Source organism: Prionailurus bengalensis, chromosome B1 (assembly GCF_016509475.1).
Source record: "Prionailurus bengalensis isolate Pbe53 chromosome B1, Fcat_Pben_1.1_paternal_pri, whole genome shotgun sequence".
Taxonomy (NCBI): Eukaryota; Metazoa; Chordata; class Mammalia; order Carnivora; family Felidae; genus Prionailurus; species Prionailurus bengalensis.
In genome coordinates, this window is record NC_057344.1 from 101,835,578 (window position 1) to 101,861,554 (window position 25,977).

Sequence of the window (25,977 nt, forward strand, 5' to 3'; positions counted from 1 at the left end):
TGGACTTCACTAAAATTAAAAACACCTGCTCTTCAAAAGACACCAACAAAAGAATGAGGAAACAAGCCACAAGCTGAGAGAAAATATTTGCAGAAGACATGTCTCATAAAGGACTGATATCCAAAATATAAAAAGAACCCTTAAAACTCAAAAATAGGGGCGTGGGTGGCTCAGTTGGTGAAGCATCCGACTTCAGCTCAGGTCATCATCTCATGGTCTGTGGTTTTGAGCCCCACATCAGGCTCTGTGTGGACAGTGCAGAGTGGGCTTGGGATTCTCTCTCAAAATTATATCATATTCTACATATTCCATTTTCCTGCAAACAATATTCTGCATGTTTAAAATTCTAGCTACGGTGTCCAGCTGACCATAACACTTGGTAATTAAACATTTGAAGGGTCTATAAAAATCAGAGATTTCTTAGATTTCTTGCTTACCTTGTTGGGCTGCCTCAAAAATAATCACAACAAAATCTCTGATTCCCATAAATAAAAATTAAGCTCCCCTGATATGATAAAACCATTTGCTGGCAGAATTATGAAAACTCAGTTTATATTCCATTTGCACAACGCAGTTTATCTGTGCCTGACCTAATAGCCTCAGGAAAATGGAGAGCTCTGATTTCTCAGACAAGATGTGAGGGGAAAACCTCATAAATTATGATAAAAAATACCCACTGTTCGTTGAGTATCTACCTCCCAGATACTGTGTTAATAACAAATGACACAAAGAGGCATCAACATGGTGGAGAAGTAGGGGGGTCCGAAGATCCCTTGTCCCTCAAGCACAGCAGTATTGAGGCCAGAAGACTTGGAATTCCAGGAATCCACGCTACAGAGTGACAAACATCTCCAGAGGCCCAGAGGGACAGATTGGCAGGCGATAGGTCCATGACTGTGAATTGGGAGAGACAAAATGGGCAGCGTAGGCATGGAGGGGAGGGATACCCTTCTGTGGAGAGACAAAAGGAAGATAAAGAGAGGCTGTGGAAGTGTAAGATTGTATTTGGCCAGGACAAAAATCTCTCCAGACCACAGACCAGGGAACAAAAAAAAAAAAAAAAAAAAAAAAAAAGAAATGGAGAAGGAGCCAATTTCTAACTTGCAAACAGTCTTAGGAATAACGATCCAGGGTTGTGGGACTTCCTCCAGACCGAGGTCTGCTGTCCTATGCACATGCCTGGGGAGGAGGAAGGGCAGCCCCAAGCTCAGTAGTGAGCTCAGAGATACAGTGGGAGAGAGCAGTTCCCTCCCTTGAGTGCTGTGAAAAGAAGGTATATAGCTACTTCAAGGACAAAAGACCATGCAGGCTCCCCAGCCAGAGCCCTTTGTCAGCTGGATGCAATGCCACTATTCCATAACCAGGGTGTGCAGAGCAGGATCCTTTAAGACAATGGGGTTTGAATCTCAGCAAAGCTCCTGGACGGCCAGGAGACTGTGGAGCTGGACAAACCAGCCAGATTACAGCCTCACAGTGCTGTGAGGACAGCCTGAACAGTGTGATTTAGGTCATCCAGTCCAGGGAGGAGAGACTGGGGTGTGGCCATTTTTCTCTCCATCACCAACACAGTAGGGCTCCAGGGAACAGGACAGTGGGTACCCACTGGAGGCAGACTCACTTATACCAAACCCTGCCCCTCCATGCCTGGTAACTGTGTTATCTACCAGAGCTAGACTGACACTGACCAAACAGAGGGCCCCTCCTCCACACCAGCACAACCACCCATTCCGAGGCACCATCAGATATTGGTCTAGCAGTTTTGCATTTTCTGATTTGATTCTTGGTTAATTCTTATTTTACATATATATTTTTTTCTTTCTTTTTTGTTTTCTTCCTCTTATTTCTTCTCTTCTCTATTCTGGTTGTTGGTTTGGTTAAGCAGATATATATTTTTTAATCTATTCTTTTTACACCTCTTCTGTATCTCCTTCTTTATTATCTTCCCTTTCTCTGGATTAAACCATATGTATAGTTTCTCTGATTCTCTAGCTGGTCAATTTTTACTTCTTTTCTTCTTCCCCACCCCTGTCATTTCTTTCTTCATATGGGATAAGGCTTCTTCCACCACCACCCTCCTTTTAAATTTTTTCTATGGTTACTTCAATGAACAAGTCAAAGCACACCTGGTGGAAGGTCCAAACCACAACTGCGAGTAGGGAGATAAAGCAACCAGAGTCATAATAACAGACAGTACCCAATACACTCCAAAAACACATCCTGAAGGGCCAGGCCCTAGACAGTATATGACCCTTTCTTAATATAGTAGTGTTCGCAGGTGCAAAACACATAACAACCCATTAAAACATGTAAAGGACAGAAAACTAGCCAAAATGACAAAATGGAAGAATTCTCCTCAAAAGAAATTCCAGGAAGAAATGATAGGTAGAGAATTGCTCAAAACAGATATAAACAATATATTTGAGCAAGAATTTAGAATAGTTGTAAGATTAATAGCAGGGTTTGAAAAAAGCATGGAAGACAACAGAGAATCTATTGCTACAGAGATCAAGGAACTAAGAAATAGTCAAAGAATTAAGGAATGCTGTAAATGAGAGGCAAAATAAACTAAATGCACTAACAGCAAGGATGAGGAGGCAGAGGGGAGAATAAGTGAAATAAAAGATAAAATTACAGAAAATGTGAAACTGAGAAAAAGAGAGATAAGAAAATACTAGACCATGAGGGTATAATTAGAGAACAAAGTGATTCAATGAAATGTAATAATATCTGTATCATAGGAGTTCCAGAAGAAGAAGAGAGAGAGAAAGGGCCAGAAGGTTTATTTGAACAAATTATAGTTGAGAACTTCCCTAATCTGGGGAAGGAGGCAGACATCAAAATCCAGGAGGCACAGAAAACTCCCTTTAGAATCAACAAGAATAAGTCTTCACCACATCATATCATAGCAAAACTAGCAAAGTACAAAGATGAAGAGAGAATTCTGAAAGCAGCCAGGGACAAATGGGCCTTAACCTACAACGGTAGACACATAAGGGTAGTAGCAGACCTATCCACTGAAACTTGTCAGGCCAGAAGGGAATGGCAGGAAATATTCAATGGGCTGTATAGGAAAAATATGCAGCCAAATATCTAGCAAGGCTGTCATTCAGAATAGAAAGAGAGATAAAGGCTTTCCCAGACAAACAAAAGCTGAAGGAGTTCATGACCACTATACCATCCCTGCAAGAGATCCTAAGGGGGATGCTGTGAATGAAATGCTGCAAAGAACACAAAGGACCTGAGACATCATCACAAGCATAAAACCTACAGGTAACATGATGACAGTAAATCTGTAGCTATATCTGTATTTACATTACTCTGAATGTAAATGGACTAAATGCCCCAACCAAAAGACACAGAGTATCCGAATGGATAAAAAACCAAGATCAATCGATATACGGCCTATAAGAGACTCATTTTAGACCTGAGGACACCTTCAGATTGAAAGTAAGGGGATGAAAAACCATCTATAATGCTACTGGAAGTCAGAAGAAAGCTGGAGTAGCCATACTTATATCAGACAAACTAGATTTTAAACTAAAGACTGTAACAAGAGATGAAAAGGGCATTATATCACACCTAAGGGGTCTATCCATCAAGAAGAGCTAACAATTGTAAATTTTTATGCCCCAAACTTGGAACACCCAAATACATAAATCAATTAATCACAAACACAAGCAATCTTACTAATAACATGGTAATTGTAGGCTACTTTAATACTCCACTTATAACAATGGACAGATCATCTAGGCAGAAAATCAATAAACAAACAATAGTCTTGAATGATACACTGGACCTGTCAAGATGAACTTGACAGATATATTCAGAACTTTTCATCCAAAAGCAGCAGAATACACATTCTTCTCGAGTACACATGGAACATTCTCCAAGATGGACCATATACTGGGTCACAAAACAGCCCTCAATAAATATAAAAGAATCTATACCATGCATATTTTCAGATCACAATGCTACGAAACTTGAAATCAACCACAAGAAAAAATTTGGAAAGCCTCCAAATGCATGGAGGTTAAAGAACATCCTACTAAAGAATAAATGGGTCAACTAGGAAATTAAAGAGGAAATTAAAAAATATATGGAAGCAAATGAAAATGAAAATGCGACAGTTCAGGGGTGCCTGGGTGGCTTGGTCGGTTAAGCGTCCGACTTCGGCTCAGGTCATGATCTCATGGTCCATGAGTTCGAGCCCCGCATTGGGCTCTGTGCTGACAGCTCAGAGCCTGGAGCCTGTTTCAGATTCTGTGTCTCCCTCTCTCTCTGCCTCTCCCCTGTTCATGCTCTTTCTCTCTCTGTCTCAAAAATAAATAAAAGTTAAAAAAAAAATTAAAAAAAAAAAAAAAGAAAATGCGACAGTTCAAACCCTTTAGGATGCAGCAAAGGCAGTCCTAAGAGGAAAATACATTGCAATCCAGGCCTATCTCAAGAAACAAGAAAAATCCCAAATATGCAACCTAACCTCACACCTAAAGGAGCTAGAAGCAGGGCAGCAAAGAAACCCCAAAGCCAGCAGAAGAAGAGAAATAATAAAGATTAGAGCAGAAATAAACAATATAGAATCCAAAAAAACCCCAAAAAACAAAAAACAGAACAGATCAATAAATCTATGAACTGATTTTTTGAAATAAACAAAATTAATAACCCCCCAGCCAGATGGCTCGAAAAGAAGAGAGGACCCAAATAGATAAAATCATGAATGAAAGAGGACAGATCACAACCAATACCCTCCCTAGAGATACAAACAATTATTAGAAAATACTATGAAAAATTGTATGTCAACAAACTGGACAACCTTGAAGAAATGGACAAATTCTTAGACACCCACACACTACCAAAACTCAAATGGGAAGAAACAGAAAATTGAACAGACCCATAACCAGCAAGAAATTGAACTGGTTACCAAAAACCTCCCAACAAATAAGAGTCCTGGGCCAGATGGTTTCCCAGGGGAATTCTACCAGACATTTAAAGCAATGTTCGAAAAAACAGAAACAGAAGGAAAGCTTCTGGACTCATTCTATGAAGCCAGCATTACCTTGATTCCCACACCAGACAGACCCTTCTATAAAGGAGAATTACAGGCCAATATCCCTGATGAACATCAATGTGAAAATTCTCAAGGAGATACAAGTAAATCAAATTCAACAGTGTATTAAAAGAATTATTCACCATGATCAAGTGGGATTCATTCCTGGGCTGCAGGGCTGGCTCAATATTTGCAAATCAGTCAACATGATAAGGACCATATCATCCTGTCAATGGATGCAGAAAAAGCATTTGACAAAGGGGCACATGGGTAGTTCAGTCAGTTGAACGTACAATTTCAGTTCAGGTCATGATCTCAACGGTTTCTGAGTTTGAGCCCCACATTGGGCTTACTGCTGTCAGTTTGTCATTGCAGAGCCCACTTCAGATCCTCTGTCACCCTCTCTCTACCCCTCCCCCACTTGCACTCTCCCCAAAATAAATAAATATTAAAAAGAAAAAGAGGAAAAATCATTTGACAAAATACAGCATCCGTTCTTAATGAAAACCCACAAGTCAGGATATAAGGAACATACCTTAACATCATAAAAGCCATATATGAAAGGCCCCAGCTAATATCATCCTCAGTGAGGAAAAACTGAGAGCTTTCCCCTGAGATCAGGAACATAACAGGGAGGTCCACTCTCACCACTGTTGTTTAACATAGTATTGGAAGTCCTAGCCTCAGCAATCAGACAACAAAATGAAATAAAAGGCACCCAAACTGGCAAAATAGAAATCAAACTTTAACTTTTTGCCAATGACATGACACTTGACATGGAAAACCCGTAAGACTCCACCAAAAAGCTGCTAGAACTGATATAGGAATTCAGCCAAGTCGCAGGATATAAAATCAACGTACAGAAGTTAGCTGCATTTCTATTACCAATGATGAAGCAACAGAAAGAGAAATCGAGAAATCGAGCCCATTTACAATTGTACCAAGAAACATAAAATACCTAGGAATAAACCTAACCAATGATGTAAAAGATCTGTATGCTGAAAACCATAGAAAACTTACAAAAGAAACTGAAGAAGACACAATGAAATTGAAAAACATTCCATGCTCATGGATTGGAAGAACAAATGTCAATATGACCCAAAGCAATCTATTCATTCAATACAATCCCAATCAAAATAGCACCAGCATTCTTCACAGAGCTAGAACAAACAATCCTAAAATGTATATGGAACCACAAAAGACCCCAAATAGCCAAGGTAATGTTGAAAAAGAACACCAAGCTGGAGGCACCACAACCCCCAACATTAGCCTGTATTACAAACCTGTAATCATCAAGACAGTATGGTACTGACACAAAAACAGACACGCAGATCAATGGAATAGAATAGAAAATCCAGAACTGGGCCCACAAATATATGGCCAACTAATCTTTGACAAAGCAGGAAAGAATATCCAATGGAAAAAAGACATTCTTTCTAGTAAATGGTGCTGAGAGAACTGGACAGCAACATGCAGAAGAATGAAACTGTACTCTCTTACACCATACACAAAAATAAATTCAAAGTGGATCAAAGACCTAAACGTGAGATAGGACACCATCAAACCCTAAAGTAGAAAACAGGCAACAACCTCTTTGATCTCAGCTGCAGCAACTTCTTAATCAACACGTCACCAAAGAGAAGAGAAACAAAAGAAAAAATGAACTACTGGGCCCTCATCAAAATAAAAAGCTTCTGCATAGCAAAGAAAACAATCAACAAAACTAAAAGGCAACCTAAGGAATGGGAGAAGATATTTGCAAATGACATCTGATAAAGGGTTAGTATCCAAAATCTATAAAGAACTTACCAAACTCAACACCCAAAAAACAAATAATCCAGTGAAGAAATGGGCAGAAGACATCAATAGACACTTTTCCAAAAAAGACATCCAGATGGCAGACAGACACAGGAAAAGATGCTCAACATTGCTCATCATCAGGGAAACACAAATCAAAACCACATTGAGATACCACCTCATACTGGTCCGAGTGGCTAAAATTAATAACTCAGAAAACAACAGATGTTGGCAAGGATGTGGAGATAGGGGAACCCTCTTGCACTGTTGGTGGTAATGCAAACTGGTACAGCTGCTCTGGAAAACAGTGTGGAGGATCCTCAAAAAATTAAAAATAGAATTACCCTATGAGCCAGCAACTGCACTACTAGGAATTTAATCAAAGGATACAAAAGTGCTGATTCAAACAGGCACATGTACCTCAACGTTTATAGCAGTGCTATTAACAATAGCAAAATTATGGAAAGAGCCCAAACGTCCATCAACTGATGAATGTATAAAGATGTGGTTTATATATACAATGGAATACTATTTGGCAATGAGAAAGAATGAAATCTTGCCATTTGCAACAATGTAGATGGAACTGGAAGGTATTATGCTAAGTGAAATTAGTCAGAGAAAGATCATGTTTTCAATCATATGTGGAATTTGAGAAACTTAACAGAAGACCATGGGGGAAGGAAGGGGAAAAAAGTTTCTAACAGAGAGGGAGGCAAACCATGAGAGACTCTTAAATACAGAGAACAAACTGAGGGTTGATGGCAGGGGCCGGGCGGGGGGTGGGGGTGGGGGGACAATGGGTAATGGGCATTGAGGAGGGTACTTGTTGGGAGAAGCACTGGGTGTTGTATGTAAGTGATGAATCATGGGAATCAACTACCAAAGCCAAGAGCACACTGTATTCACTGTATGTCAGCTAACTTGACAATAAATTATATTTAAACTGACACATATTTAACTTGCTCTGTTAACTTGCCATGCATCCCATGTACTATTCATCCCAATAACAGCACAGAAAACCAAGGCACAGAAAGGTTGAGTAATTTGCCCAAGATTCCACAGCTAGCAAATGGCAGAGGCAGGATATGAATACTTATCTATTTGACTCCAGAGTCTACACTCTTTCCATAATACTATAAAGCATAAATAACTTGAAAGTTTTGTAAACCAAATACACCATCAAGCCAAAGTAAAGTTGCAATATCTATAAGGGCCATCTTTTAAACCAGCACACAGGGAGGGAGGTGGGAAAGACTAATTTTATTATAGTTGAATGAAAATGCTTAATGGTATTGAAAAAATAGATGCTAATTAAGGGGAAATAAGCATCAAAATTCAAAAACTAAGAGCAAATACTATATAATGAATGTCAAGAATCAACAATGCCTTGAATTTTCTATCTTAAAACTATGCTGTGAGATTAGGATCAATATTTCCATGAACCTAACAGTAAATAAACTATTTTAGATTAACAGGATATCCCACAAAGTAGAGGAATACATAGTGAGTTATATTCTCCAGCTGTCCTAGAGCTCTGTAAGCTGCATGTACTCTGCACAACTGTAGTTTTGTATAAACTGTTAGCATAGAGAATGACACAGAAGTATGTATTTTTCCATTCTGCCATAATTTCCCAGTAAAAATTCCAAGCTAACATAGTCAATACTTATTACATCTGTATAGTTTTGACTCAAACACGGTATTAGAGAAACAAATGATTTTTAAACTCACAGTTCAATATACGCTTTGCCAAAAGCAGTTTTTGGAAGAGAATTTTTTCACAGTCCTGGACATCCCCACACTATTGTCATGAACATAATCCAACAAAATAAATAATAAGGAACATATCAGTTCAAATTTATTTTCTGAAAAAAGCAGTCTCAAAATTAAAGCAGAGAAAATGCTTATAAACATGCATCATTTCCCAATGCCATAGATTCAGAAACAGTGACACAGAAGATTAAAATTCTCTAGTTATTATAATGAATTATTACTTGTAAAAGTTTTTATTAAAAAAATAAGGTTTTTATTTAACTTCAAGTTAGTTAACATATAGCATAATATTCATTTCAGGTGTACAACACAGTAATTCAACACTTCTACACAAAACCAGATGCTCATCAAAACAAGCACACTCCTTAATCCCCATCATGCACATAAACTCATCCCCCACCCAACTCACTTCTGGAAACCGTCAGTTTGTTCTCTACAGTCAAGAGTACATTTCTTGGTTTGCCTCTCTCTCTATTTCCCTTTGCTTGTTTGTTCTGCTTCTTAAAGAACACATGTGAGTGAAATCATAATATTTGTATTTCCCTGATTAACTTTGCTTAGTTATAATACTCTTTAACTCCATCCATGTCCTTGCAAATGGCAAGATTTCATTCTTTTTTATGGCTGAGTAATATTCCATCACGTATATATACCACCTCTTAATTTCTCTTAGTGTTTATTTATTTTTGAGAGAGAGAGAGAGAGAGAGACAGCGCAAGCAGGGGAGGGGCAGAGAGAGAAGGAGACACAGGATCTAAAGCAGGCTCCAGGCTCCAAGCTGTCAGCACAGGGCCCAATGTGGGGCTCAAACTCACAAACCATATATACCACCTCAGTCAATGGATACTTCCATAATTTGGCTATTGTAAATAATACTGCTATGAACATAAGAGTGCATGTATTCCTTGGAATTAGTATTTTTGTATCCTTTCGGTAAACAGTAGAGCAAGTGCTGGATCATAAGGTAATTCTATTTTTAACTTTTTGGGGAACCTCCATACTGTTTTCCACAGTGGTTGCACCAGTTTGCACTTCCACCAACAGCATAAGAGGGTTCCCCTTTTTTCACATTCTCACCAAAACCTGTTGTTTCTTGTGTCGTTGATTTTAGCCATTCTGACAGATGTGAGGTGATATCTCATTGTAGTTTTGATCTGGATTTCCCCGATAATGAGTGAGGTTGACGAATTTTCTTGTGTCTGCTGGCCATCTGTATGTCTTCTGACCCTTTTATAAGTTCTTTATATATTTTGGATACTAACCCTTTATCAGATATGTCATTTGCAAATACCTTCTTTTATTCCACAGGCTGCCTTTTAGTTTTGTTGACTGTTTCCTTTGTTGTGCAGAAGCTTTTTAGTTTGATGAAGTTCCAATAGTTTATTTTTGCTTTGGTTTCCCTTGCTTTAGGAGACTTATCTAGAAAGAAGTTGCTATGGCTGGTGTCAAAGAAATTACTGCCTGTTATTCTCTAGCATTTTAATGGTTTCCTGTCTCACATTTAGATCTTTAATCCATTTGGAATTTACTATTGTGTATGGTGTAAGAAAGTGGTCCAATTTCATTCTTCTGCATATCGCTATCCTGTTTTCTCAACACCATTTGTTGAAGAGACTTTTTCCCACTGGGTACTCTTTCCTGCTTTGTTGAAGATTAATTGACCATATAGTTGTGGGTTCATTTCTGGGTTCTCTATTCTGTTCTATTGATCTATGGTGTCTATTTTGTGTCAGTACCATCCTGTTTTGATTACTAAGCTTTGTAATATAACTTAAAGTCCAGAATTGTGATGCCTCCAGCTTTGCTTGGCTTTTTCAAGGTTGCTTTGGCTAGTCAGAGTGTTCTGTTGTTCCATACAAATTCTAATATTGTTTGTTCTTTCTAGTTCTGTGAAAAATGCTATTGGTATTTTGATAGGTATCGCATTAAATGTGCAGGTTGCTTTGAGTAGTATAGACATTTTCACATTATTTGTTCTTCCAATCCATGAGCATGAAATGTCTTTCCATTTCTTTGTGACACCTTTAATTTCTTTCACCAATGTTTTATAGTTTTCAGAGTATAAATCTTTTACCTCTTTGGCTAGGCTTATTCCTAGGTATCTTATTGTTTTGGGTGCAATTGTAAATGGGATTGATTCCTTAATTTCTCTCTCTCTGCTGCTTCATTATTGGTGTAAAGCATTACCCTGATATCAAAATCAGATAAAGACACCACTAAAAAAAGAGAACTACAGGCCAGTATTCCTTATGAACATAGATGCAAATGTTCTCAATAAAATGCCAGCAAATCAAATCCAACAATACATTAAAAAATCATTCATTACAATCTAGTGCAATTAATTCCTGGGTTGCAAGCGTGGTCCAATAATTGCTAATCAATCATGACACACCAAATTAATACAAGAAATAAGAACCATATGATCATTAAATAGATGCATAAAAATCATGTGACAAAGTATAACAACCATTCATGATGAAAACCCTCAACAAAGTAGGTTTAGAGGGAACATGCTGCAACGTAATAAAAATGTCCACTTTCACCACTGTTGTTTAACATAGTACTGGATGTTCTAGCCACAGCAATCAGACAACAAAAAGAAAGAAAGGCATCTAAATGGGCAAGGAAGAAGTCAAACTTTGACTATTTGCAGATGACATGTACTATATATAGAAAACCTGAAAGATTCCACCAAAAATTTGCTAGAACTGATAAAAGAATTCAGTTAAAGTTGTGGGCTATAATGAATTATTATACAATGTGAAGTTTTAAAAACCATTCCAGTAAAACTTTCACTGGTTAGTACTCATTGGGAAGGTTGCTTTGAATTTGGGAATGAGTTTTGATAAGCATGGGTTCAAATGCCAACTTTACCATTTACTTTTTTGTGTAATCTTGTGCAAAAAGTACTTAGCCTCTCTGAACTTCAATATTCTCAATTAATACATAGTGGGCTCATACCTTCCTCAAAATTAGACAAGATAGATAAAAGATCTAGCACAATGCTCAGCACAATGAAAATATTAATAGGTAGTAGTTATAAGCATTATCATTATTAGAATTATCACTGTTATAGGTGGCTTAACAAAGTTAAGTTATCTTAACATATAAGTTATCTTAACATATAAGCTAACAAGGGGGGGTCTGGCATATAAATGTTTGCTGACACAAAGCATGAACTTGATGTATGATAGATTTTCAGATCAGTACATACATCCAGATTCATATTGCCAGCTCACCTGACTTACAACACAGTAGAAAGGTATCAAAATTCCTTAAATTTTGCCATGAAAACCACTGACATAATACTAAGACAAGAACAATTCCTCCGAAGCCTTTCCTAACTGCTAGGCATGCCCAAACCAGTAAGCCTAATAAACTACTGAACAATACTTTGTTTCTGTAAGATGTATTAGTAGGAAATTGCTGTGTATTGGTAAAGTTCTTTACATTTTAATGTTAATTGTGTACTAGCTGTGATAATAGCAAATGTGATAATAGCTTGGCTCCTCAGAATCCTCAAGGAATGATTTATTTTGAATAGCTAAAATTTCCAGATAATATTTTTATACTTTTCATATATATTTTTTAATTTTAAAAATAATTTTTAAAAGAATAAAAAACCTTCTAAAACAAATATAATATACTCATAAGATTGTTTTCTCAAATGCAGAAATGCTTGGATCAAGAAACAGACTAATGACAAGAAAATCTCTACTTGTTTGATTTCTTGGATCTATACCAAAAGAAGTTTTCTTCATCTTTTTTCCTACTCTCTTTTGTTTGTCTTCGAAATGAATTTTGCTTTTTTTGGAGCGGGGGAGGAGGGGTGGATACCGATTCAGGATCTTCCTTTATATGCTCTAAATATAGCTACAGATATCCAAGATTTGGGACCCAGTGATTTGAGTGCGTGCTTACTTGAGAAAAGACTTGATTAAAATAAGCTGGATTACAATAAAATAAGTGTGATTACAATAAAATAAGTCTGACTGAATGGCCTTCTGGGCAGAGGGTAACCTTTCTACAAAATGAATTAGTAAACCAAGGATGTCAAGGATCTTTTTTAAAATGTCTTCTCAGTGACCTAAAAAGTATGATCTTCATTATTGTTGCTATCCTTTGTTACCATCTGATTACGCTGCTATCAGGTACATTATAAAGAATATCTTTGTGTATCCTTAGCACAACTGACAAATTTTGTGAGTCCAGACCCACTTTCAGAGTTAGTGTGTATAAAAACTATAGAAATATTTTGAAAAAAGTATCATTTAGCATGTCAGTTAATTCTTTTTTAGAGCTGACAGTTGAATGTATTCCAAAGCTTACAAATGGTTCTTTATAATGAAGATGATGGTGCTTCTATAAACATAAGGCAGGTAATAAATATCCAAAAGACAGTCTCAGTGTTTAATTTTAAAAGAAAATTGGTTTACAAAGGATGCTAAAACATAGTGAAGTCAGACTCTGCTAACAACAAGCTAAATGAACCTAATCTCTAGTTTCTCAAAGTCTTCATTCCCTTATTCAAAAAATAAACGTCTGAGTGCTTCTTTGCTAGGCATTGTGCTAGACACCCAAGATAAGAGGATGAAGACATTGTTGTTCCCTTGAAGATTTCATAATTACTGGCATGTATGAATGAGGGAAGTGAATTAGGAAATACATATGTAGATCCTTCTAGTTTTAAAATTCTATATCCTGTGTTGGTATTGTATAGCACTCAGGTAAAGTTATTTCAATATTTTTAATAAATAATCAAATTCAGAAACATTACTGACACCTCCAATTGGCAGTTCTAAACAGAAAGAAGTTAAACTCCTACTTGTCCAATTTGCTATTTGTTATAGGAGGAAATGGTGGCTATATTTAATGTTGATGATTAGGTGAAGGAAATTCTTTGGATTCCCATTACCCAAGCTGTCTTTGCCTTTTATTTCCACAGATCATTGAGAGCTAGCTACAGAATAGCATAGTGAAAATGTTTTATGGGCTGAGAAATATTCTTGGCTGACTTTCAAAGCTGCAGTAGGAAACAAAAACCATAAAACTGACATCCTAGGAAATCAAAACCAACTCCAAGGAAAAGTTTAAAAACAAATGTGTAATCAATAACATAATGAAATGATTTTATAAAATTTTATTATCTGCTAGAGATAGGCAACAACAATGGAAAAAAGATGTTCAGCTGTAGAAAATATTGAAGCTAGGCTTTCCTAAAACATTAATTCTCTTTTCCCTTCAGAAGTCAAGCCCCTTTTCTAAATTATTTCTATTCAAAAGTCATATAGTGCCATGGACTGAAGGGGCATTTATGGTATCTTAAAACGGGTCAATAAACTATAGCTATAGGCTAAATCTGCCCAGCCAACTGTTTTCTTATTTGATCACATATTCTCTATGGCTGCTTTTGCACAACAGCAGCAGAGATGAATAGTTGCGATAGAGACTATGGGACTAAAAAGAAAAGAAAAGAATTACTAACTAGGCTGGTGCAGAAAAAGTGTGCCAACCTCTACCTTAAAGCAATCTTCCTACCATGATGGTAATGACTAAACAGTTTGTTTTTCAAAACTAAAATTGTCACAAAAATAATACATACATTTCCTTTTCAACTCCTTCAATAAAATCATTAAAATGCCCCATCATTTGTCCCTTCATATGATTTCTAAACTATAGACCAGCCTCTTGTGTAGCGAATTTACATTTTTTTAAGTTTATTTATTTATTTTGAGAGAGGGAGGGAGGGAGGGAGAGAGGATGTGAGCAGGGGAAGGGCAGAGAGAGAGTGAAAGAGACAATCCCAAGCAGGCTCTGTGCTGTCAGCACAGAGTCCGACATGGGGCTCAATCCCATGAACCATGAGATCATGACCTGAGCCAAAACCAAGAGTTGGATGCTCAACTGACTATGCCACCCAGGTGCCCCTCTAATTTACATTTCTAAATTTTTTCTAGTGTACATTTTTAAATGTCACGTAGTTCCAAATGGTAGGCATCTGACTTTGTCTCTTAAAACTACCTCCCACACCCACATAGTCAGTATTCATGCTTGGAAGAGACTTAAAAAAGGTCTAAAAAAGGCTAGTCAAACACATACTATTCTGAACACAAGCATTACCTATGATAATTTTCATAGTGCTTGTAAAACACAAGCAAACTTTCACTTTAAAGACAACTACAATAAGAGACCTATGTATCCTACAACAACAAAAAATAAGACCCAATTTCTAATAAAATGCTGCAACAGACCATTTAAGTAGAGTCATACCTTTAATCTATGGTATAGTATTCAGCCACAGTGCATGTACAAAACACAAAACAAAAAGTAATTTATAAAACTATACATGTGTTTCATTGTGTATTTCTTCTTTTGTGCTCTTTTCCCTAGCATTTCTGTTTAATATTAAGAGTTTAAAAATGTCAAAACTATGTTGTATCTGAGGCAATTAAGTATAAATTAGGAAAATCTGCATACCAGGAAATAGGCACTTAATTTAGCAACTTGAAACACAGATTTACAAAACAGTGGTTAAAAATATTTAGGGGCGCCTGGGTGGCTTAGTCGGTTGGGTGTCCGACTTCAGCTCAGGTTATGATTTTGTGGTTTATGAGCTGAGCCCCACGTCGGGCTCTGGGCTGACAGCTCAGAGCATGGAGCCTGCTTCAGATCCTGTGTCTCCCTTTCTCTCTATGCCCCTTCCCCGCTCATGCTCTGTCTCTCAAAAATGAATAAATGTTAATAAAATTAAATTTATAATTCATAATAAATCTTCAATAAAATTAAAAAATAAATAAACTAATAAGCAGTTATTGTTAGTTTCTCAAACACAAAGAAATATTCTTTAAATATTTAGATACATGAGAATCTTTATTCTCATGTGTATATGATATGATACAAACACACTTTTTGTCTCAAATCCTGACAGTATAAGAGGCAGCAGCAGTATAGTTCAAAGAGCACTGAATCAGAAGACATGAGTTCTAGTCTTGTTTAGACCACAAAGGAGTTATGTGCCTCTTCTCTTAACATCTAAGGGCTTCTGTTCTTCTGAAGAATAAAAGTTGCACTAGATGACTTCTAAGAACTTTTTCAGCTACAAAATTTTATGATTTTATGAAAATTTTAAAACTACCATAAATATCACATTAGAAAAATGCATAACCCTCATTGAGAATGTCATTTAGAGAAATGAAGTATGCAAAAATTTCCTCTACAGTGCTTAGTGTCATGTATTCACTGAATTCACCTGAAATCTGGATATGCTGTAAAGGAGGCTCTTCAATTTTCTGACCGTTATTTTAAAATTTAGAATGCTGCTAAGCCTGGAACCTTCACTTTCAATGAAAGCTGGCTCAGAACTTCTTACTTTTTTCCCAAACCACTCCAAGTACCAATTCTGGACTATTAATCGCAATAACAGGTATACAAGAAAGGAGTTATTAATATCACAGATTCTCCAATACCTCACAGAAGATATTATTCCATCAGTCAGCTTTTAACTTGCACTTCATCTTTTTCATTTTTCTATGTATTTAACAAACTTTTTTATATTCTATTCATAAAACAATATCCAGAACATTTTTTATTTAACAGCACCGCTTTTATAAACCAGAACAGATCATCTTTCTCCCAAATAACAATACTATCTTTTTTCTATCTCTAAGATACAAACTTTTTTCATATTTAAAATGTCTGAGGTCAGAATGTCTCTTGGAGTTGTTGACTTCTCAGCACCATATCACAGTTTAAAGCTACATTTTCCTTGAGTACCTATGATAATGATTTGTCTTACAACTGAAGGCGTCTTAGATTGACAAAATGCCATAGTGTCTGTCATCCACAGAACACATTTTCTAATTTCCCAAGTGTTTCAGTGTCACCCACTAGAATGTAATTTCTGTTGGGACAGGATCCATTTCTATGTCTATTACTATATTTCTATCTATATGGAAATAATAATAATAGGTATTATTATTATATCTATGAAGAAATTATAAGAAACACTAAAGTTTTTTAAGCACTTACTAAAATGCTAGGCACTATGTCAAGCCCTTTACGTGTATTTCATTCTAACAACCTAAAATTTGTTACTACTACCATCTCCATTTTACAGATGAAGAAACAAAGGCATAGAGAGGTTAAGGAAATTGTCCTAGGCCCTGTTCACTGTTTTATCCCCAACATAAAGCCTGCTGCAGAATGAGCATTCAATCAATATTTACAGAACAAGTGAATGAATGAATGCCTGCAAAGGAATCTAACAATAGCTCAGTTAGACAAACAGGGTCATTACTAAAGTAAGTCACAGAGAAAATGCACAATAAATACAAGTTTGAAAGGTTAGTTAACTACTTACACCTGGAATCCTGGAATCTATGGTATGGTAGTCGAGTCGAAAAGTGGCTCAGAGTGTATCTGCTCTGCCCAGGCAATCAATGTCATCTAATGAGGAAGATTCAGGATCCCCTAACTAGACGGAATGTCTCAGACAGAGGAATTTCTTCTAGGCATCTCCCAGTTAGTCAGTGGCCATTGCCTCCATCAGAGGAGACTGGGCTAAGAGAATATAGTATATGGGGACTCACTTCTGAGGACCAGACTGCTGCCTCAGATAAGGCTGACTGATGATTTACTGCCCAGCTTGTTCTCTCCTCTCCACTACAACCTTGAAAAGGGTAAATTTTTAAGCTAGTTGGGAGGTGAGGCAGAGTAGTGGGGCCAATTGCCAAATGTAAAGTATCCTACCTTGCATAAATGCAGGGGCATTTCTGTGAGTTTTTTCTTTACCTATAAAACACTTAGAACAGTTTCTAGTACATAATATGCACTAAATGAATACTAGCTAATATCATTATTAGCCCTTCCCTACCTCAGTGCTTTACTGCCAGACATAATACCTATTTTCCAAAGTACTCTGCTACCTTAACAGCATTTTCAATTTTCCCAAATCTTATACAGATCACTAAAACACTTTGTAAAAGGAATCTTATAACATTTCCTCCAACTCACAGTATGAATTCAGAACATCCATAATTTAAATGGGCATACAGAAAAAGACATCAGGCTTATTTATTTTTCCAGTCTCAAAGAAACTTAAATGGGACAGGGAGGAAGAGAAACTAGTGGTTGTCATTAGATATCTACATAAGCATGAAAAGTCTCTCATTCTACAAGCACAAATATTTCTAAAGCTAAGCAAACAATATACCTATGCTCTGTTTACAATGTGCTTGCTGGCGGCAAATCTCAGTTTCATAGCTAACTTGAGTAACTTCAAATAGTCAAAATAATTGTTTTACCAAACAGGGTAATAAGGACTAGCATATATCATCAATTCTCTGCTCAATTTGTTAAACATCTTAAGTTTAGAAATTAAAATCTTGATAAGAAGAAATTTTTCATGCACTATCATTTCTGAACTAGTCATATGGGTTTGATCTGAATGTTATCACAGGAAACATAAAACTGTTGAACAAATGAAAGCAATAACTATTCTATATCACAATATTATGTAGAAATGCCTCCTAGTTTATGGAATTTTTAATTTTTCTATGTTTTCTATTTCTCTAACAATGCATAAAATTGGTTTAGTACCTTCAGAATTTTATACCATTATCTATCAATAGCTGTTTATTTTAAAGTTCTAGAAACTGTACAATTCAAATAGCTGAAGAACAAAAACATACATGTGTAGGCTTTGTATGTTTTAGTTTTTAGGTGCCAGCATTCTACTTAGATAAAACAATCACTTTCTAGGTAATGCTAGCCCATCACAAAATTTAGAAACAAAGAAAAGAAAACAGGATAGCATTCTCTTTGAGATTCTTATGGCTATAAAACACAATCTATAGAAGACTTAGTGCACTAAAGGTATAACCAAAAATCTCTACAGTGGACCATTAGCATTATGTTTACTTATCAGCCTCATTGCTGCTTTCTAAAATGTCAACAAATGTGACCAAAAATTTTTCTATACAAAGGAAACAGCATTGAATTTATTTGAATTTAGCTTGAACAAGCCACTGAGGGAGGGAGGTATAAATATACAACATGATGAAGACTAGTAGGGGAAATTATATCTGGAGGCTGTAAATCATTAGCATCTCTTAATATATTTGCACCCAATTCTTACTGGGCCAAACTGCCTGCAAAAACAGGATTTTTCTATCAAATGCCTTGTCTGGTTTCTCACACCACTATATTTCAAAAGCATTTTATGAGAACTCTGCTACATACTCTACCTCCCATCTGGTTCATATTTAAACAATGTATCCTACCCTATTCCTTTTTTAGGCTCCAAAAAGGTCTGTGATGTCACAAATATGTGGCAGGTCATGCTACTTCAGCAAACTTCTCAGGCTTCTTTTTCTTCTCTTGTAGTTAAAGGTGAACTTGAGCTATTTGTAACCTTTTGTCGTATCTCATCTCAGAAGTTATAAAAGAATTCAAGTACTTCAACTCATAAAATAAAAAGACTGGTCAGTATTGCAGGATATTGAATGGGTAGAGTGAAGAGTAGGACAGACTACCTCTTATAATAGTCTCCTAATGACAGTTTATACTCATCTCATGAGGCAGCTCTCCTCAGGAAGGAAGAGAGCACCAATGCCTCTTATAGACTTTAATATTGGGGACCTACAAGGTGCCTTCTACCATCACTGTAATTATCATCAGCAGAACTTTTCTAATAAATATATACATCAGGAAGCTATGCACAAAGCACACACATTAACATTCTCTACATGAAGTACTTACAGCACATAATCCTTAAAAGGACCTGTAAACATTTGTAGAGCAAAAAAATCATACTTGCAAATAGTGCACGTGCATGCATGCACCTATACATACACACACATACACGTACATACAACTGTATACATATATACACGTTATTTGAAATGATATAAGTAATCTTTATTGCTTGAGATTCAGGAATAAAACTATTAACACTAATTTTTATTCTATTGTAACTATATTTTAGGAAACATGATCTAGAGAGTATTAAAATCTTTTATTATAATTGGTTTTACTGTATTGTATAATTATTTTTAATGGAGTGTTGCTTATAGTTTTTATCATACGTTTATAACAACCAAAATTCTGATAGGCAGTGCTGGGGGGGGGGGTCTCTGTAAACAGGGGTATCTGTAAATAATAAACTATGAAAATTAACTCAAATGCCCCAAATGGATATGAATGCTTAAAAAAAAAAAGGTATATGGGGGCACCTGGCTGGTCAGTTGGTTAAGCGCCAGACTTCAGCTCAGGTCACGATCTTGTGGTCCGTGAGTTCAAGTCCCATGTCCAGCTCTGGGCTGACAGCTTGGAGCCTGGAGCCTGCTTTGGATTCTGTGTCTCCCTCACTCTCTGCCCCTCACCCACTCATTGTCTCTCTCTCTCAAAATAAATAAACATTAAAAAACACTTCTAAAAAACGTATATGAAAGTATTATAAAATGAGAACATAAAATAGTTGGATGTAAGAAAAAACTTACATGAATTAAAAATTATTTTATGGAGGCCAAATACATTGATAAATAAAATTTGTATAAGAAATACTATATCCTCTACAATGTAATCACTGATATTTAATTGCAGTCCTATTAAATATTTCTTACCTGCCCCTTTCAACTGCTAAGGCATCAAGTTCATCAAAGAAAATAATGGAAGGAGCCACTGCTCTCGCTTTTCGGAAGATCTGGTGAAAAAAGTACCACATTAACTAAAGATTAGCAAACTTCAGAAACTCTGCAGTTGGGTTTTAGTTTGAAAACTGTTAGGAACTAAATCTATTATGTACAAGTCAACCAGCCCAATCATGACCTTCAGCGGGTAACTTTACTTCTCTAAACTTCAATTTCCACATCTATAAAGTGGAGATAATGGTAAATGCTTGCCTCAGAAAATTATTTTAAGAATTGAATTAAAAAAAAAAAAGAATGCAAAGCATTTAGCACAGTGCCTGGAACATAGTAAGAGCTCAGTAAATGACAGCTATTATTAACTATCATAAACACATGTTTAAAAGAAAAGCCATAAACATGTAAAATCAGTTATAGCTTAGCATATAAAATACCCATAAACCCCAAAGCCACATTCCTTGCTCATTTCTCTGAAGACAGTATGGGAAAGTAATGATTGATGTAAAGCCAGGACAAGAAAAATGATCAAAATTTGGAAGAGCCAGAGCTGTGGGAGGGGGGATGGGCTAAATGGGTAAGGGACATTAAGGAATCTACTCCCTGAAATCAATTGTTTCACTATATGCTAACTAATGTGGATGTACATTTTAAAAATTAAAAAATTAAAAAAAAAACACAACTTGAAAGAGCATAGACTGATTAGATCAGAAGTCAATCAGACTATCAATGTTAGAGACTGGCCAGACAGCCATGGGGGGGGGGGGGGGGCAACATATGGAAATGGCCTAGAAAAAATCAGCACAGGCAGAAAGAAATCCAAAGGTGTGTTTCCTGTAACTTAGACCCCCATTTTCTGGTCACAAGGATCATGATCATAAAAATTCAAAACCGTTATCTTAACATTATTAATAACATTTCCTTTTTTCCTACAACTGCCATTGTCTACATTTTAAAGAAATAAAAAAATAGGACAAAAGTAACTTAAAATTTTTTTCTCAGATGAAAAATGAAGTATTCTAATTTCTAATACTCTTGGGTTGGCACCCAGGTATTCACAAATGGAGACCATCCATTCCATTCCTGGAGACCATCCATTCCATTGCTGTTTGTGTGTTCTTGTCCTTGCTTAGCTTCTGAAAGAATACAGGCTGTCTGTGTGAGGCAGACTAACCTCTGCTTAGCAAGCCAAAACCTGTGGTCAAATTACTATAGTTACCCAAGTCCAAGTGCCCTGATTTTGCATGAATTTACCAGTTGTGTAGCTTCCGCGATATGAATGAGTAGCCTATCAATCAGGACCTGGCTTGAGGCACCTGGGTGGCTCAGTTGTTTAAGATGACTCTTGATTTTGGCTCAGGTCATGATCTCACAGTTTGTGACATCAAGCCCCATGTCAGGCTCTGCATTAACAGTGTGGAGCCTACTTGGGATTCTCTCTGCCCCTCCCCTACTCTCTCTCAAGAAAAATAAATTAAAACAATCAAGCACTAAATGTAAATCTTAGAAGAGGGGGAATGCACTGTCTAAATCACTAGGCAAAGGTAAAACAATTAAAATGAGAGTAAAGTGAAATTTTTTTATACTAAGCTCATTTTATTTAAAGGACTACGTAATTTAAAGGATTTAAATCTCATTCTGAGATCAAGCATTCCTTATAAGTACAGATGTACTTTTTTTTTTCGTTTTTAGTGAAATTCTGGCAGTTGTTACAATCTTTATTTGGTAAAACTAACGGCTGGTAATATGATGATGTTTAAAGACAAAAACAAAGTATTGTAGATTATCAAAACTGTAATTTTTAAAACATTATTATTTATTTTTTAGAGAGAGAGAGAGAGACAGAGCACAAGTGGGGGAGGGGCAGAGAGAGAGGGAGACACAGAACCTGAAGCAGGCTCCAGGCTCTGAGTTGACAGCACACAGCCCAAAGCATGGCTCGAACTCATGAACCATGAGATCATAACCTGAGCTGAAGTTGGACACTTAACCACTGAGCCATTCAGGTGCCCCTCAAAATTGTATCTTTAAATAATAAAATAATATTTGCCTGAAGAAAAAATACACCACTAGAATTTTGATTTGGAAATTTCAGAATCAGTAACCCAAAACAAAATGAAACCATACACAAAGACATAATCATCTTACCTCTCTAACAGCCCTTTCAGATTCACCAACGTATTTATTCATTAATTCAGGCCCCTGCATGAAAAGAGAACAACTGTTCAGTGTCCTTATAAAAATGCAACCATATATATGTCTTTCAATGAAAGAGAAAATGAATACGTAAAAGAGGAAAAAGGGAAAAAATAAAAATCTGCTCTTAATTAAGCTCGTTCCTTTATAGCATACTTATTTACATTGGGTGTTATTTATGCCTCAAATATTAAAGCCATTCTGTCCCAGAAGCTAGACATCAGTACAAAGGAAAAGCTGTGGCTAAATAGTTTAACCTCTTTTTCATCTTTCATTCATTCATCAATGAATACTTTTTTTACTCTGTATCAGGCGCAGTGCTAGGCACTGAAGATAGAACAGTCTAATTTGGGAGACCAACAAAGAGATACCAAGTATTCCCAGGTCTAACCAGAGACTGGTTCCGAGTAGGTCTACATGTCATTTTGGAACCCAGTCCACTAGATCAATGGCACTCTGTGACAAGAAACAAAACCTCAGGGCTACTCTTCTTATGACTCCATGATAATTCCTAAGAATTGAATGGAAGTCATGTAATCCATGATATTATCTTACAGTCCCTGTGTGTTGCCTATACAAATGCCACTCTCAAGCTCTCTGCTCTCATTTGACTTGGCCATCTAGACACTGAAAATGCAGGGCCAAACATGCTCTTACCAGTTGATTCAAATGAGCACATTGAGAGAAAGTTTCCATAGCTGAGAAGGACATTTGGCATTATAGAACAAACTTCATACTAGTATCTGAAGGGAACAGTTGTGGTTCTCAGGACAACAGGGTTTTGTTTTTTTGTTTTTAATACCCCATGACTTCTTGTGATGTGAGGACTATGTACCATGAGAAAGTAGATAGTATGCAATAAAAAAAGGCCCACTGTTTTTCATACAATATATGATATTTTACATATTTAAGAAAGAAAAAATGTTAACATTCAAAAATGTTAAATGTCATTGGGGAGTCAGTGGGTGAGGGACATGATTGTTCTGAAAGAAAAGCAGCAGAGGTAATACAGGGGAATTTTATTTGGAATGACTGATTAAATAAATAATTAAGGATGATAGTAGCCAGGCTTCTCACTATTAATAGAGGAGTTATAAACATATAAATAAAGAAAATAAGAATAAATTCTGCTATATTGAACTGACATTGGAATTATCAGTATAATTTCAAGATTTTCAATATACTTAGCTAAATAAATATAGATAAAAATGTGTGTGGTGTGGGGGGGGTGTGGGGTGTGTGGGGTGTGTGTGTGTGTGTGTGTGTGTGTGTGTGTGTGTGTATTCCTGAGCTCTGTTCTGTGAGATAACCTGAGAACAGCCATACCCCAATAGCAATAAGCACAGCTGGCACCCAGAGCCCGGCTTTTAAATTTTAAAAACTTGGTTTCCAAATTCTCCACCAAAAGGCATCAGGGCGTCTTAAAGAAATGGCAGATTTCAAGGCTGGGAAAGGCAAAGTACAAAATGAGTCTGGAAATCTTACTGCAAGGAAGTGCTCAGAGAGACGTAAAACTGCCAAAAGCACACAAATACCAGGCTAAAAGAGCCTACTGGCCAAAGTGATACAATGGACACATCAACACAAATGTTGGTAAATGAATGCTGATCCACTGAATAGCACGGAAATTCATGAGCCGATGAAGATATAAATTAATATACATAAATGAAATATTTGTTAAGGAACAAGATATACAGTCTCAATGTAACTATCCACAAAGTAACATGAACTTCATGGGGATAACAGTAATTTTACAGTGGAGAAGCTTGGCAGACACCATCATAATCAAAGTTAACGTTAGTAGTAATGGGACAATTTGAAATCAAGTATCATTTGATAGGATGCAATGAGAAGAACATAGCATTATTTCTATGAAAAATCTGAATCGAAACATAAGTAAATATCAGAAAAATCCAAACTGAGAGATATTTTACATAATAACTGACCTGTAATGTTCAAAAATGTCAATGTCATGAAAGTAAAGGAAGGACTGAGAAACTGTTTTCAATTGAAGAAGACTTAAGAGACATGACAAATAAATATAACACATGATTATGGACCAGATCATTCTGTCATAAAAGACAGTTCAGGGACAAGTGATAAAACTTACATGGTAATAATAATGTTCTTTTTTAATTTGATGGTTTGCACTATGGCTATGTGATCAGAATGTATTTTTTGGTAGAAATACACATTAAAGCATTCAGGATAATGGAGCATACAGCAGCAAATTAATCTCAAATGCTTTAAAGAAAAATAAAATTATTTGTGACTACTCCTGCAAACTTTCTATAAAGTTTAGAGAGTTCCAAAAAAAAAAAAGAAGAAAAAAACCCCAACTTGATCCACAGACAGAAATATTTAAGTTTAAAAAGATTCAATATTCTTAGGCCCAGAAATAATAGAAATGATAAAATTAGCAGACCAGGTATTATAAATATAATAACTGCAGCAGTGAAAAATCAGTAAACTTGAAGACAGAGCAACTATTCAAACTGAAGCACAGAAACAAAAAAGACTGAATAAAAATGACTAAGGGAATCTGTATAACCATATAAAAAGATTTAAAATAAGTCTAATTGGAGATCAAGAAAAAAGCTTAAGGAGACAGACAAAAATATACACAAATTTGATAAAATCAGTGAAACCACAGACCTAAAGGTTCAACAAATCTCAAATATAATGGGGAAAAAAATTATACCAAGTACATCAAGTTATTGGAAACCAGCAACAAAGATAAAATCTTAAAGAGAAGTCAGAGAATATAAAGACACATTACAAATAAACAAAAGAATCACTACTGGCTTCTCATTCAAAACAATATAAGCCAGGTGATATCAGAGCAAAAGTACTGCAAAAAAACAATTGTGAAGCTAGAATAGCATAGCCTTAAAAACTGCAGGCAATGGGTGGCTTGGTCGGTTAAGCGTCCGACTTCGGCTCAGGTCATGATCTCACGGCCCGTGAGTTCGAGCCCCACGTCGGGCTCTGTGCTGACAGCTCAGAGCCTGGAGCCTGTTTCAGATTCTGTGTCTCCCTCTCTCTCTGCCCCTCCCCTGTTCATGCTCTGTCTCTCTCTGTCTCAAAAATAAATAAATGTTAACAAAAAAAAATTAAAAAAAAAAAACCGCAGGCAAATAAAGGACTGTATCAGATAAACAAAAGCTGAAGGAAATTATCATCAGTAAATCTCCACTACAAGAAATGTCAAAGGAAGTTCTTAAACCAGAGGGGAATATGTATCAAATACAAAGAAATGAAGAATGTTGGAAATGTGGCTATGTGGCTAAATATAACATCCTCCTTTTCTCATTAATTTCTTGAAAAGACGATTGACCATTGTGAGGCACCTGGGTGGCTCAGTGGGTTAAATGTCTGACTCTTGATTTAGGCTCAGGTAACCATCTCAAAGTTCATGAGATCGAGCCCGCCGTCAGGCTCTGTGCTGGCAGCATGGAGCCTGCTTGGGATTCTCTCTCCCTCTGACCCTCCCCTGTTTGTGCTGTGTCTCAAAATAAATAAATA

The 25,977-nt window shown here is 36.3% G+C and overlaps 1 protein-coding gene across 1 annotated transcript in view; it reads right to left on the reverse strand.

Annotated features, from left to right (window-relative positions):
* Positions 1-25,977, reverse strand: part of SPATA5 (spermatogenesis associated 5) — a 378,688-nt gene that overhangs the window by 260,862 nt on the left and 91,849 nt on the right. The window contains exons 12-13 of the mRNA XM_043568934.1: positions 22,405-22,458; positions 20,236-20,315 (exon numbers count right to left, since the gene is read on the reverse strand). Coding sequence (XP_043424869.1) covers positions 20,236-20,315; positions 22,405-22,458 — 134 coding nt within the window. The remainder of the gene's footprint in view (positions 1-20,235; positions 20,316-22,404; positions 22,459-25,977) is intronic.